Raw genomic sequence first — 15862 nt, forward strand, 5'->3', positions numbered from 1 at the left:
TAAAGACAGTTTAGGATGCATTCTGTAGGTCCAGTCCCACCTGGCACGCCAGTGGGTAGTCAGGAAAAAAGCTCAAAGCTGCCCTGACCCCCTTACCTGTCATTGGCACTACCTTAGAGAAAATAGGCATCAACACTGTTGGTCCCTGGAAACTGAAGACCGTCTCAGGCAACAGGTTCATCCTGTTTTTGGTGGACCACGCCACTGGCTACCCAGAAGTCGTCCCTCTGAGGTCAGTGATTGCACCTGTAGTGGCCAAGGCCCGATGGGGATTTTTACATGTGTGTGGTTCTCCAAAGAAGTAGTGTCTGACAGAGACACTAACTTCATGTCCATGTACATGCCATCCATGCGGGATGAGTGCTGAGTGACCTATAAGTTCTCCACACCCCATCACCCCCGAAACCAACGGGCTTGTGAGGAGATTCAATAAGACCCTTAAATGCATGATAATGGGTCTACCTGAGCTCATGAAGGGTAAGTGGAACTTTCACCCTGACATGCTTTCTTTTTGTCTACAGAAACAGAAACAGGGTGGATTTAGCCCCTTTGAAGTCTTCTATGATAACCCTGTTATGGGAACTTTCAGCCTTCTCAGAGACTAGTGGGAGCACTCTCTCAGGAAACCATGCAGGATGTGATCAGCTACATGCTAGCGGAACGTAACCAGATTCACCACTTCTGGAAAAAGGTGAAAAGCAAATTCAAGGCCGGCCAAGAAGTCATGAAACTCTGGTATGAACAGAAGATCACTCTAGTAGAGTGTCAACCTGGCCAGCAGGTATGGATATGGAGCCAGTGGAGCCCTGAGCTCTCTATAATTGCTGGACCAGCCCCATATGAGGTGAAGGAGTGGAAAGGGTAGTCCACCTACCTAGTGGATCTCAGGACTCCTAGGAGCCCTGTTGGACCTACACATCTGTGTATCCATGACATAGACACTGGAAATAGTCCGCCTGTTAAAAATAGAATTCACAGGTTGTCAAACAAGAAGAGGGCCAGTATCAAGGAGTAGGTTTCCAAGATGCTGGTGTTAGGGGGTGATTAAGCCCTCTAATAGTCCCTGGCCCAGCCCTGTGGTGCTGATATCCAAGTCTGTCCCACCAGGCATATGTTTTCCACACAAAGCTAAGGTTCTGTGTCGACTATAGGTGACTCATCGGTAGGCTGGGTGCGGCCAACTTCCAGAAGAACCTTTGACCTTACATCAAGGTACTGGCAGATTGCTCCTACTGAGGGGGCAAAAGAGAGGTCTGCATTCTCGACCCCAGAGGGCCACTTCCAGTTTAGGGTGATGCCTTTTGGCTCAAAGAATGCCAACGGCCACCTTTCCGTGTTTAGTTAACATGGTCCTACCTGGACAACATAGTTGTCTACAGCTCCAGGTGAGAGGAACACCTGTGCCACCTCCAGGATGTGCATCATCCCCTGTAGCATGCAGCACTGGCTATCAAGGACTGTAAGTGCTAAATACAGCCGGGTTCAGTGGCATATCTGGGTGGGTGGGGGCAAGGTGCAGTCCCTCCATGGCAAGATTGAGACATCTTGGCCTGGCAACCCTTTAAAACACTGATTGAGTTAAAGGCCTTCCTGTGCCTCACAGGGTACTATCAGAGGTTTGTTAAGGGATTTGGCACTGCTGTTGCCCACTTAAAAGAGCTAACTTCAAAGAAACAGCCAGGAAAGATGATCTGGACAGGGGCCCTGCCAGGCAGTGTTTGATAACCTCCAGGAGGCCATATGTATATGAATTTTCTCAGGAGCGTATAGTACAAAAAGATGCTTCAGAGCATAGGGGCTGGCTCAGCAAGTTAAATGAGGAAGGCCTAAACTAACCGGTAGCCTTCATTAGCGGAAGGTTACTTCCACAGGAACAGAGGTGGAGTGCGATTGAAAGGGAGGCCTTTGCTGTGGTATGGACATTGAAGAAGCTGAGACCATACTTGTTTGGGACTCACTTCTGGGTTTAGACAGACATTTAGGAATAAAAATCACAAACTGTTGAGGTGGTCCATCGCCCTATAGGGAATGGACTTTACGGTGAAACACCGCCCTGGGTCGGACCACACTAATGCTGATGGTCTATCTAGATTCTTCTGCCTCAGTGATGAGAACACCCAAGTGGGTGGGTAGTTCTCCCCACTTTCAGTTGGGGGACACATGTTCGACCTGTCAGCCTTAGGGGGATTTAACCAAACTTTTTTACTTCCTCCTTCTCTTTTTGCTGGTCTTAGGACTCTGCACACTTTACCACTGCTAACCAGTGCTTAAGTGCATGTGTTCCTTCCTTAAAACATGGTAAAATTGACTTATACCCAATTGACATATTTAATTTACTTTAAAGTCCCTAAATAAAGTGGTACTACATGTAGCCTCTGCTTGTAAATTAAATTCTACTAGTAGGCCTGTAGCACTGATTGTGCCACCTACTTGAGTAGCCCTTTAAACATGTCTCAGGCATGCCATTTATTATAAACTACCCTATTATACTAAACTTGTTGTCGGATTCATTTGTGGTGTGTTTTCACTGCGTTACTGTTTGAAATGTTGCTCAAATAGTTTACATGTTATCTCTGAGTTAAGCCTTAATTATCTGTGTCTAGCTACCTATGGGTTGAGCACAGGTTTATTTAAGGTTTGCTTGTGACTTCATCCTGAGAAGAATTGTGGTTATTGCTTGACCAGAGCTCACACCCCAGCCAACCAACAACCCCATGTCTTAAAAATATACAAAGTGCAACTGCTAGCTATTTACAGTCATGTGACACAGGACAGTTGCTGAAGGCACCAAATGGTTAGGACAAGAAAATGCCAACTTTCTAAAAGTGGCCTTTTCACATTTGTGACTTAAAATCCAACTATACCGTTAGAGAGGATTTTAAATGCAACACTTTTGAGACCAAACACGACATTTCTACCTGTTTCCAATCAAATGTTAGCACATATTAGATGTAATAAGGTAACCCAATGTTATCCATTGTGAGATGCGTCGCAGTACTTCAAAAAACAATTTAGGAGTGTGAATTGTAGGTATTCAGCCATTTATCTTCACTGGAAATATGGTTGCTTTTCATTGTCAATGTTGTAAACTGATCCTGATATTTGATGGTTATGCCAGCAACTACTGATTCCAAGATGGATCTCCTGAAAAGTTTGTTAAAAAGATTTTACCCTTTGGACTACAAAACAAAATTATATCCATACACACATACATTTGGAACAACTCCAAAAGCGGTATACTATCAGTGTTACAAAAATGTATTTGTTACAAAACAAATAGTGTTTAAAAAGAGATTTTCAATCTCAAGTCATAAAATTTCAATATTAAAAATAAGCATCAATTATCATCACAACAAAAAATAAAACAGTTAAAAATTCATTATCCTCAAAAGACAGAACATGAAGTAGCAGCAATATCACAGCTATAAAGAGAATTCTTTTTTACATCATACGGAAGGAAAAACAGCAACAATTAGGCTTTGCGGTGTTAATCTGTGGAAAACTAGAGACAGTGTAAAGTTTATTGATGTGTAGTGTGTATGAACTTGAAAGATATAAGCATGTGTTTTAATGCATTTATTGTATTATGTTTTTGTTAGATAAAGATAAAGGAAGCAAAGGAGCAAGGATTTCTTTATTACTTGTCCTGAAGATGGTGGAAGTAACCATATAGCTCCACCGAAACGCGTCAACGCTAATTCCATTGTTAAGTCTGATACAGGACAAACAGCATAGTGATTAATTCTGTCTTTTGAGGATCATGAATTTTTTACTGTTTTATTTTTTGTTGTGATGATAATTGATGCTTATTTTTAATATTGAAATTTTATGACTTGAGATTGAAAATCTCTTTTTAAACACTATTTATTTTGTACCCAATACATTTTTGTAACACTGGTAGTATAGCGCTTTTGGAGTTGTTCCAAGTGTATGTGTGAGGTGTGCATGGATATAATTTTGTTTTGTAGTCATAAGGGTAAAATATTTTTAACGATATTGTTACTGGTGCGCTGTCCATTTCGGACTTTATGAGCCCCTCTCCTTGTTTTCAAGGCCTCCTGAAAAGTTGTCATACTAAGGACTGAGCAGTGGTTCAACATGTGTGTTTAATGCTGATGGCACATTTTTTCTGTGCTTGGTAGAGACTTGAACAGCCTATACATTTCATTACCTGCAAGGTATAGTAACAGCAACATCTCACCGGCATGGTTTGTTCTTTTAGTAGCCACCTATAACCTCCATCTAGGAGCCATAAAGGGTAATTTTCTGACTCATTACATTTAGTGATTGGACCTACTGCTGTTATTTGTACTAACATTTGGTGTAAAATTCTGACTTTAGTGAATTGCCAAGTGTGTAATGATTACAAAGGGTCTACTGTGTGCGAGCAACCGTGTCCTATTATTGTATTTTCACTCTGTCATTGGCATCCATCAGTTTACAAGTGCATCTATGTGAGTGTGGCATGTACTGTTCTTTTATGGTATGAGGGCATTTACAAGGTTATGGCACATTGTATGATGAAATTGATTTTTACTCCTTCTAAACTGCTCTTCCAGATTAACAGCAATAAGTAGAAAGTCAATATTATGGCAACATGTGCTTTAGACGAGCATTTCTGTTAATCTTTTTACACATTCTGAGCTGCAGCTTTTTAAAATTTGACTTGTATTCAACTGATTTTGATAACTTCTTTCACAAACTATCTAACTGATTTTTGGTGTGTTTCATATTGGACTAAAGATTCATTTTTTATTTTTCATTTTTACAAATATTCTATCTCTTTCATTTGAAAAAGCAACACACTAAGAATGTAAATGGTTTGTTGGAAAGGTGATGGTGTGGCCATGTATTATAAGAAATAAAGTACTCCCTGCAAGTTATTGTAAGTCACCTCAGAGCTACATTATCTTATAAAGGAACACAGCCTGTGGCCTTGTTCCTCTACCTGATCACCGAACTCCTCTGTGACTTGCAATATCCTTATATTGGATGTCAGAGGGTGCAATATCCTTAGATTATATATTGGATACACCCCACCATTCAATATATGTCTACAGCACAGAATGGTCAGTGTTTACCTTACGCTTTTATTTTGCACAATAAATATCATGTTCTGCCCCTCAGTGATACTTTTGTTGTTGTTAAGAAAACAGAAGTTGAGCTACTTTGTCAGAACTGTAGATTGTGTTTCCTCACTAAGAATGAAACATATGTCTGAGAAACAAGGCCCCTAACTTTAATTTCTGTGGATTGCTATCAGTGTTGGTTGCTTTTGTAAAATATTGGACCCACTCACCGCCAAAACCAACCTCCACAAAGGAATGAAAGCCGTCACCGAGTGGATGAAGAACAGCCGTCTGAAGCTGAGCTCGGACAAGACGGAAGTCTGCATCCTCGGCTCCACCCCCTCAGCTTGGGACGACTCCTGGTGGCCGACCGCACTAGGAACAGCACCGACACCCACTGACCACGCACGCAACCTAGGTTTCATCCTCGACTCAACACTCTTCATTACCAAGCAAGTCAACGCCCTCTCACCATCCTGCTTCAACACCCTCCGCATGCTCCGCAAGATCTACAGGTGGATCCCCACCGAAACAAGAACAACGGTCACCCAGGCCCTCGTCAGCAGCAGGTTAGACTACGAAACTACCTCTATGCAGGAGCCTCGGCCAAACTCCTGAAACAACTACAACGCATGCAGAACGCCTGTGCACGCTCGATCCCCGACATCCCCCGCCGCAGCCACATCACACCCCGCCTGAGACCTGCACTGGCTCCCAGTCAACAAGAGGATCACCTTCAAGCTCTTCACCAACTCACACAAAGCACTCCACAACACCGGACCAGCATACCTCAAGAGACGACTCTCCTTCCATACCCCGAACCGCCAGCTCCGCTCTGCCGACTTCGCCCCGCATCTGAAGAGCGCCCACCGGCAGCAGATCATTCTCCCACCTCGTCGCCAAAATCTGGAACACCATCCCCATCCTTCTACGGCAGACCCAGGACCTACTTACCTTCAGGAGGCTACTCAAGGCCTGGCTATTTGAGCAGTAGCAGCACCCCTCCCCAAGCACCTTGAGACCCTCACGGGTGAGTAGTGCGCTTTACAAACGTTTTGATTGATTGATTAATTGATTGATTGATTGATTTGCATAGAGTCACAGGATGTGGCGCAGCGCTGCCGAGACTCAACCGGGATCCCCAGCTCTTGATTCCTGAGGTGTAGCGAGGCAGAGCGCCCGCCCCAGTGTTGGATTTTTCGACATCAGCAGTATTTGTGTCTAGATTCGGCATCAGGTTGGAGGAGGCAGCGGAGCGGCCGTGGGGTAGAGCGGCACTGGAGTTCCGCAGAGGAAAAGGTGCAGCAGCCAGAATACCGTTCCGCGAGAAGGGTGCTGTGTAGCAAAGATCTTTGCTCCAAGAGGCAAGAAAACTAGCAGCTGCTTTCTTTTCTCTCTTTAAATCTGAAGTAGGAAGTCACCACATAGTCAATTTCTTTGATCCTGATTTGTCAACCTACCGGATCTCACAATCACATGGCTCAGAAAATTCTATAGCCGTGATTGGTTATGGGCTAAGAGGCTACGAAATTAATATACTTAACAGGCTTTCAAAACAAAATCATAACTGTAGTCGGTGAATCCATTTCTGTTCCCACACATGTTTCCCCAAAAATAAGCCAAAGACGGTGCAACGTCTCTCACTCCCCTATTTTCATATGACGGCAGCGATTTACGCAGAAGTCATAACCAGTTGGTGAGTCAAGATTCGGCAGTCCATGCTGGGCTTGACTTTTTTCATTTCTCAACTAATCAGTGTCAGACGGTCACATTTTTATTGGCAACTAAGAAAACATCTAATGATATAGAAATAATTACCGAAAATGATATGAAACAATTCTATGTTTATTTTAAATTGACACTTTTAAGATGTCGAATGATGATTATGTAATTAAAAGAAATCCGTAGAATTATGAATGAACGTCTGCTCTCATTTGACTATTCTACAAGCATTTGCGAATGTAAGGATTTATAGATTGTCCACCTTAAAAAAGTTAACATACACAGCTCAAGATTTAGTGACAACGAATATCCGGGATGGCAGCGTAGAGAAGATGTATATGTTACTTAAATGTGCGCTCAAGATAAATACATATTATGGAGACAAATAAAAAGATAGCAATTCTTACCAGGCCAAGGACGAGTCCAATGAGTAGGATTGATACAATGAATAATATATAGGAGCCCCAGACAGGAATTCCCAGAGGGCCTGTGAAGTAGCTGTGTATTTGCTGGAAATAAAAAAAGAATTGTAGTTAGAAAGTGCTCCACTAACTGAAAACGAGATTGCCACTTTAATTGTAATATTTACTTGCTTACAAAAAGGGTTTTGATAAATTCATTCATTCATTTAAGCTTTATTGCGGCTATTTCAGCCAAAAAAGCACAAAGTAAATTTAGACAATACATTGAAACATAATCAATGTCAGCATGGATGATTGCCGTTTCATTTCATTATAAGCTCAAACATTTTACAAAAGGGTCGCGATAGAAGTGCAAGGGAATCAATCATAATAATTACAAATTAGTAAGAAAATAATTTAAACATAAGAAGTTAAAAAGATTTTAAGAATCAACGAACGATAATTTTTAAAAGAGAAGAAAAAAAAAACATCCCGCATTGATACAATAAAATTTATATCCAGAAAAAAGAAATCGCTAGTGGCTACGTAACTTCCTTTACCAAATACATACGTTGAAGCCACATTGCAAAAAGACATTTTGAGCACACCACAGCATGTACTAATGCAGTATCAGATTTCAAAATCCTTAAAAAGTCTCGATAGTTTCTAATGCCCATGTTCCTGCACAGTTGGATGATCCATTTTACCCTGGACAATTTATCTGAAGGGCAGAAGAACATTACATGGGTCAATGTTTCCTCCTCAACCATGCAGCCTGGGCATAGGGACTTTGTATACCCAGCCCACTTATTAATTACTGCATAAAGGAGGCGAGTTCCATATCTGAATTGCAAATACAGCTTCCTTGCTAGAGGTGGCTGGATCTGATCTAAAATCGATTCAAATTGATAGACTGACTTAAAATCCAGGAACACTTGCGTTGAACTAGTCGTAGCTACTCCCTGTATTAAACTTATAAGTTTGTAGGCTTTTACAACCTTGGCTAATTGGCTTTTGGAAATAGCTGGACATGCTTCCTCAGGCGTGGTCCATAGGTCCTCCCTGCCCATGGCACGGAAGGGATGGGGAGGGGCAGGGCGGGGGTAGTAAACTAAGGATTCCAGACGATTAGAGGTAAGTAAACATATAAGTAAAATAAATTTCGTTACGCGCGCTGCTTCGCATTTGGTGATGCAGCGTGCACAACTAAATTAATTTCATTTATTTATATGTTTACTTACCTCTAATCGGCCGTAATCCATAGTTTACAATCCCCCACCCTGCCTCTCCCCCGCCCCATGTCAGCGCCCAGCAGCACTCCCACTACGGGCCATTTCTGCTTAGGTCTCACCAGTAAAGTATAGCTTGATTCCAATGGTGCAGTGATCAGTAAAAATGCAGCTATTCAGTCTTTTTTACTTCCCCGTCGAAAAGACCTGTCCTTACAACCTCATCAAATTAGGGAGTTATATATGTTCCCATTCTTATTCAAGAAGGGATGTTGCTCTAACTACAACACATTTTCAGGGTGGAAAGGGGTGTGATTGGAATTTATGAATTTGTTTGTGGGCAACAAAGCTAACCATGCCTCATGACACCAACGTCCTATCCCTTATGTATGATTTAGTTTTGCAAATTTCTCAGCCCTCGTGGAGAAGGAATTAGCAGTAGAAAATCCATTTATGCCACAGCAATCCTTATGTGAAATTCTGGCAGGCATAAATAGAGTCTTTTGGTCTGTAAATGTGCATTCATGCCTAACAACACCTTTGTGAATAGGGCCCTATGTTTAGAATATGAGGGTGTTGAAGAAACCCCCCGTTCTTACACTTTTGAATCTTGCAAATGCAGCCTGTGATAACTTATTTACCTTGCTCTTTTTCAGTTCTGTGTACTCTTGAAAGTCTATTGTCATCTGGTGCACTGTCAGGTCACAGAACTCCATGGGGCATAAGGTACAGCAAACTTGGAAGAGGTGGCACACAGGACAATGGAAATGATATTGTTCAGCAAGTCAACTGCATTTCCTAGAGTCACAGTTGCAATCACTAGAGGACCTGCATATACTGACCGACTTCTAGGTCAATAGTGGCAGTTAGAGTATTTAAGCCTGACTGACACTGAGCTCACCTCTCTGGCAATAGTGGTTGTTTTGACTACTCGCTACTCACATTAGTTTGCACCCAACTTGACTCATTCCTTCAATTTTGTTATATTTTCCCTCTGTTTAGTTCTCACATTTTCCTTGTTCTCTCTCCTCCTATTCCGTATCATTCCACTGCCGTACCCATTTGTTGAGTTCATATTTGCTATCCAGTCTCCTTCCCCACTAGTGCCGCAGTGGTATTCTTCTTTGTCCTCTGCTTTGGTCTTGCGGCACACCAGAGGCTAGTTACAGACTGCTTTAACCGGGTTAGTCCTAGTCTGTGGTGTTTATTTCTTATACTTACCTTCAGTGTTTAGACCTCCTAGGGAATGTTGTTCTCCAACCGATAGGCAGGGAACAAATCTTGATGCTTCTGGGTCAAGCCAGTGCCTAGGCATCTACTCTGGATCTTCCAAATACAAGCAAGCAGGAGTGTTTCTCTCTGTCCCCCCACCCCCTTTCCCCTTTACCTGGGTTTTCATCATCTGCCTTAACCTCAGACAATAGGGGGAGTCAACCTCTAGGGGAGAGAGGGGAATAGACTTTAAGACAAAGACGCTAACAAATCCGATTGCGCACAGCAAGTAAGTGGCAAAGAGACTTATGAAACAGAATAAACTACAATATCACCAGCAATATATGACTGTGAGCAGAAAGCAATCAGCTAGCTCTGAAAACCAAATATCCTTTCAGGAAGGGGAATATGTCTTCAGATTTCGTGAGCCCTGTATTACTTTCTTCATGTCACTTCTAGTTGCGGCCTACACTGTTCAACCAGATTTCTATGATATGAGGATTTCCTTTGTGTAGATTTATTTACAAGTTGAATGGTCCTATCCCAATATTCTTCAGAACCTCCCTTCTCAATGTTTTGTGATTGATTCCCTGTAACTCTATTGGTCAATGGCTCAGCTTTTTCCATATACATGATCCATTTGTTCTCACAAGGTTTAGCAAAAATCAGGGACAAAGGGAAACATGTGACTCACATAGCACCACAGTTCACTGTAGGTCAGAGGAAAACAAAACAAATGGGTGTGATGCTTTAATAAATCTCAGTTACTGTTAATTACTCTGGGGAGCACCCCTATCTGTAGTTTTTTTTACTTTATACCCACCCTGCTACTCCAGACTATGGCCATCCATCAGCAAATCAGTTGGGGTGCAGTTCCAATAGGAACAGCCCATTCCACTGTGCAGAGCTTGTTCCTCTGTGGTGTGGAACACATGTAAGCCAAACACCACTTTAGGACAACACAGGCCTTATTAGAGAAGCAGAGCTTAATTCCATGTCTTGAGATACACCATACCCATCATACTTACGATGTTGCAAAGAGGAAAACAAAAAATGATGGGTGGAATATGAGAAATGATCTCAGTTCCTGATCCATTCTCAGGGCTGTAATCCAGCCCACCATTTAATTTTGTCTATTTTATTACTCCAGAAAAATAAAGTAATTTCCAAGTCAGTAGTGTGGTGGGGTGGGGAGGCCAACCAGTGCAGGGTCATAGTCCCCAGATGCCATAGACTGCATTCTGAGGAATCAAGTGCACCCGGTGTCAGGAGAACTGAGAGGTGGCTGCCCAGGGCACCCTAACAGTTCAGTTTTGTGGGGTACTACTCCCAAACAGAGGGTATAGGAGCCCAGAAGGAAGGGCTCAACTGTGTCACCCGTTCAGCCTTAGGGCACAGGCTCCGGACTGAAGAACTAGTGTCTGGTTAGCACCTCATAACTGCTGGGAGGTAAAGTAGAAGAAATGTGACTAGCATCCGGGTCTGTAGCCTCCCACTCTAAAAAACCTCAGAGGCCAGAAAAACCACAGGAGGCCATAGGAAAGGCCTTGCTAGCCCAAAGGCTAGAAGTGAGGTCTGACAATTTTCCCAGCTTCCACCCTTAACGTGGCAGTGGATGCCTGGGGCCTGGCACCTGGCATTGACAGCTGACAGTGGCCTCTGTCGGTTGCTGTCCTTATGGGAAGAATATTCCTTGGGTTGGAGAAAGAAGTATGATTCAAGGGGTGGAATGAGACACATCACTTTGTAGGCCATTGTGGTACTGTCCCCCTACTAGGCTGCATCTGTGAGCAAGTTAAGGTTAGGTGCTACCCAGATGGGGACCACTATGGATGAGAGGGGTTCCCTGAAGGTAAATTCAGTGGCTCAGGAAAGTGTAGACAGAGGGATCAAACTGAAATCAGAAAGGCATAGAACTGACAAATGCCCATGCTGTAGAGGGCCATTGTCCACCTTCTATCACCTAAACAGGGAAGTCCAGCAAGAAATGGGTTAGTCTTCCCTGGTTTTAGGTTGGGGATGGTCATGTTGGACCTGGCACTGTATGCAGGGTCACCCCCAAACATTTTGCTTTTCCCCTTCACTTTTTGTTGAATTTATCTTTGCTGGTCTTAGAATTCTGCACAGTTTACCATTGCTAACCAGTGCACAGGTTCACTTCTTAAAACATTGTAATACTTGCTTGCCACCAATTAGCATATTTAGTTTACTTGTAAGTCCCCAGTATTGTGGCCCTGCATGTGCACCGGGCTTATTATTGGCACTTATTTTGCCACTCACTTAAGTAGCCCTTTAAATATGTCCCAGGTCTGCCATTGCAGCCTGTGTGTACAGTTTTAAATAAGCCTGGGCGTAGTTTGCGTAGCAGCACTACACGTAGCTTCACGTAGTATACTTTAAACTTCGCGTAGTACAAGTAGTCTGCATAGCGTAGCTGATGACACTGTGTACTTGTCTGTACTGTGAAAAAATTGCAAAATAATTGCTAATAGATTCCTGTACAGGGCCAGATATGACAAAATAAGTATCTCTATCTTTATATGCTAAAGTGCATATAGTACTTTCACAATGGTGAAACTGAAAAATTAGCAAGCAGTGGGAGATGTGATGATTTTGGGATCCTCCCTAACCTAGGGAGAGTACCAAACAGATGCCTTGAAAACAAAAAAGCACATCTTATTGAACGATTTAGTTGTGGTCCCATCCTCTTACGACAAACCCAAACACAGTAATTGGCAAAAAAACATTCCCAACCAAAGGCCCTGCAAAGCATTATGGGATGAGATTAGCAGTGGGCAGTGAATAATATATAGTAAACAATATCAAAAGAATTCTACAAAGAGCTGCAGTTCAACTGGTGGTTACTAGATATCCCTCACGAGTCAAATGCAAATGCTTGATGAAAGGCTTTCAATGGTTTTGCATTTGACTCGTGAGGGACATCTAGTAACGACTTGTGGAACTACAGCTTGATGTAAGAATAATTTCAATGCTTTGCATTTGACTCGTGAGGGACATCTAGTAACAACTAGGTGAACTGCAGCTCTTTGTAGAATTATTTTGATATTGGATACTATAATATTCACTGCCCACTGCTAATCTCGTCCCATAATGCTTTGCAGGGCCTTTGGTTGGGATTGTTTTTTTGGCAATAACTGTGCTTGGGGTGGTCCTAAAATGATGGGACCACCACTGAAGTTCAACAAAATGTGCTTTTTGTTTATGCTCTTTGTGTTCAAGGCATCTGCTTGGTGCTCCCCGTAGGTTAGGGGGGACCCCAAAATCATCAGCTCTCTCATGGCCTAATGTTTTCATCGTAAAAGTTCATTTTTGTGAATTGGTTATATGCTGTTAAGTATGTAGAATTGCTTTTTCAAAGCATTTGAGAATATTGTTGATTTAGATGCTACGCTACGTGATTAAGCAGAGTTTTGGTACTGTACTACGTGCAATTTGCAAGGTGCCAATTAGTACAAACTTTGCATGTTCCGTCAGCGTAGCATAGTTTTAAGCCCAGGGTTAGTTTTAAACTGTGATTTCAACCTGCTGAAAGAAATTGTTTACCAGTACCAAATGCTCCTTTTTAAGACATAAATGTCACCCCAATGGTAGGCCCCGGACAGCCCAGAGGACAGGATGCAGTGTATTTAAAAAGTTGGTAATGTCATACATGTGAAGCATCAGGGTCCAATCTAGCACATTCCTAACATCCAAATATACAAGGGCAAACTATTGAGCCTCCTGATCATTTCTTGATCAACAAAAAATTATCCAATAACAGTGACGGTTGGACATCATAAATGGACAATAAAGTTCAATTTCTCGTGTTCTTTATTCAAAATTCCATAGAAGTATGCTTGACCAAAAAACAGCCGACACTGTTTCGTCAGTGCAAGGAGTAAGCACTAAAGACTTTTTCAAGGCTAGGCAAGACGAAGAATAACGTCGTATGTCACACTGGGGTTGGTCCAGACATATCAATTTAAAATGCGGAACCATATACAAAGAAAATCCCGAACGTCAAGTCACAGTCCACGTATAGAGAAATATGGAATCAAAGCATCCTGGTCTGTGTGTTATAATAGAGCACTTGAGAAGTTCTGCATACACGAAACACAGGACTCCCTCACGCGAATATTGTAACCAAGTATGCTCAATCAAGACGACAGAATAATCGTTGTCTTAGCTAAAGTGTTCCAATAGTAGAAAATGATGTTGACGAGGGTGTAATCCATGTAACATATGATAGTGTGAGTTTACAAAAATAATAAAAAACATCCCTGGAGAAGTAATCCAATATGCTGCAGCCAAACCCCACTGCAGCGAAGATAGTAAGTGGTCGAATCCGTTTGGTAGCGGAGTTAGTAAAGCGGCATGTCATACATGTACTGGTAGAGAAAAACTCTTAAATTCGCTTTTCACTATTGCAAGGCCTACTATTCCCATTGACTACCATTACTACATTTAATAAACTAATTTCCAAATGAGAGCAGGTTACCAGTTCATGCTTGGTGTTTTTGAAATTGGAATGAAAAATTGTAACTTATGCTGGAATCCGATTTTAAATTACAATTATGAAAATGCCACTTTGAGAAAGTTGGCATATACCCTGCCTTAGTCATTTAGTGCATATACCGTGTACCTGGGTCAAATGACTGGGCGTAGTTGACAGTCCAACTCTTCCTCCTGGATAGCCACACAGAATAGAGAGCTTAGGGGCGCCTGAATGGGCCATCACTAGCATGATGGGGGGGGGGAGCTGGACCCAGCCCTACTTACAATTGAATAGACTGTGTCCTCCTTCTACAAAAAGGGCTGCATACCCCCTGTAGTTAGTCTGGAGGCAGGGAAGAAAGGATGACTGGGCACTTAAAAGGGAAGCCTCTAGAAGCTTCTTTCCGCACTTCAGAGGCACAACACCTGGTTATAAATACTGGACCTCAGACACTAACTTTTCAATACACTTCTGGACCTGTGGAAGAAGGACTCCTGTGCTGCTAAAGGACTGCTGAAGAACTTCCAGTCTGCTGAAGGACTGACACTTTGCTGGACAGCTGCTCTGCTGGGCTGCTGTCTTGCTGTGCCGACCTGCTTACTGCTGCCCTCTTGCATGGATGAGAAGGACTGGACCTGCATCTCTTGAACCAAGAACCCCAGACTGAGTCTAAGGGCTAGTTGTCCAGCCCCCTGACTTGAGCCTCAGGGACAGAAGGCTCCAACAACCATCCTCCTGCGTCTCGATCTGCCATCTGTTCATCTACCCTGCCAAGTGGTGCCAACCCAGTCATGGTCCCTTGAAAGTAGGCCTAGGGTGCATAGATCAGGACCGCTGCAAAACCCTGCATGGCATAGTAGCTCGTTGCCACATTGGAACTGCCTCTGCATGATGCTATCTCGACACAGGCCCTCACATCCCTCATTGCCGGATCTCGCATCGCAACTCATCAGTACAGGCACATCTCCCGAATGTGCACCGCATCCTCGACTCTGGGTTTCGAATCTCAGGCAGTTGATGGGATCCTCAATGGCGCAACAGCATCTTACACTGCAGCCTCACCACATCTCATATCCAGTACATCACTTCAGTTGCGCCACTCATCTTCAACGTGGATCCTCGCAACACTAAGCGAACCAGGATTTAAGATACTCTGTGTCCCTAAAGCAGGCTCACGTTTCATCAGGTCGGCATGAACTTGTGACTTTGACCCAGTCCGGCATTACCAGTTATTCATAGTTTGCACTTTACGCCTTTTGGGGCTATTTTTACCAAAAATGTAAAATTGAATATCTGTTTTTACTGATTGGATTTTTGTCGTTTTAGTCTTGTTTACTTATCAAAAAGTACTCTATGTTACTAAATCCTGTTTGGGGTCTTTTTGGGGTGTGTTTTCACTGTGCTATTGTTTGAAGTGCTGCACACATACTTTACACATTGCCTTTGAGTTAAGCATTGTTGCTCTGTGCCAAGCTAACCGGGGATTGAGCACAGGTTAATTTAGGGTTTGTTTGTGACTTCACTCTGAGAAGAACTGTGGTTGATACTTGACAAGGGTTTCACCCCTCTCAATGAGTAACACAATTTCTTACTAGTATGATCTGGATTGCTATTTGTGTGTGATATTTGCTTGATATTCAATTGAAAGGACTATGCTAGGGAATGTGGACGATGAGCAAATAGCTCAGTATTTCCACTTTTTTTTAAATAAACAAATGTTATTGGCTTTTAAGG

General features: G+C 42.7%; 1 protein-coding gene across 2 annotated transcripts in view; it reads right to left on the reverse strand.

Annotated features, from left to right (window-relative positions):
* Positions 1-15862, reverse strand: part of TMX4 (thioredoxin related transmembrane protein 4) — a 445504-nt gene that overhangs the window by 80581 nt on the left and 349061 nt on the right. For both annotated transcript variants that reach the window (XM_078649523.1, XM_078649521.1), the window contains exon 6: positions 7199-7300. In XM_078649523.1, the coding sequence (XP_078505649.1) occupies positions 7199-7300 (102 nt within the window). The remainder of the gene's footprint in view (positions 1-7198; positions 7301-15862) is intronic.

The sequence above is a fragment of the Lissotriton helveticus genome, chromosome 6 (assembly GCF_964261635.1).
Source record: "Lissotriton helveticus chromosome 6, aLisHel1.1, whole genome shotgun sequence".
Lineage (NCBI taxonomy): Eukaryota > Metazoa > Chordata > Amphibia > Caudata > Salamandridae > Lissotriton > Lissotriton helveticus.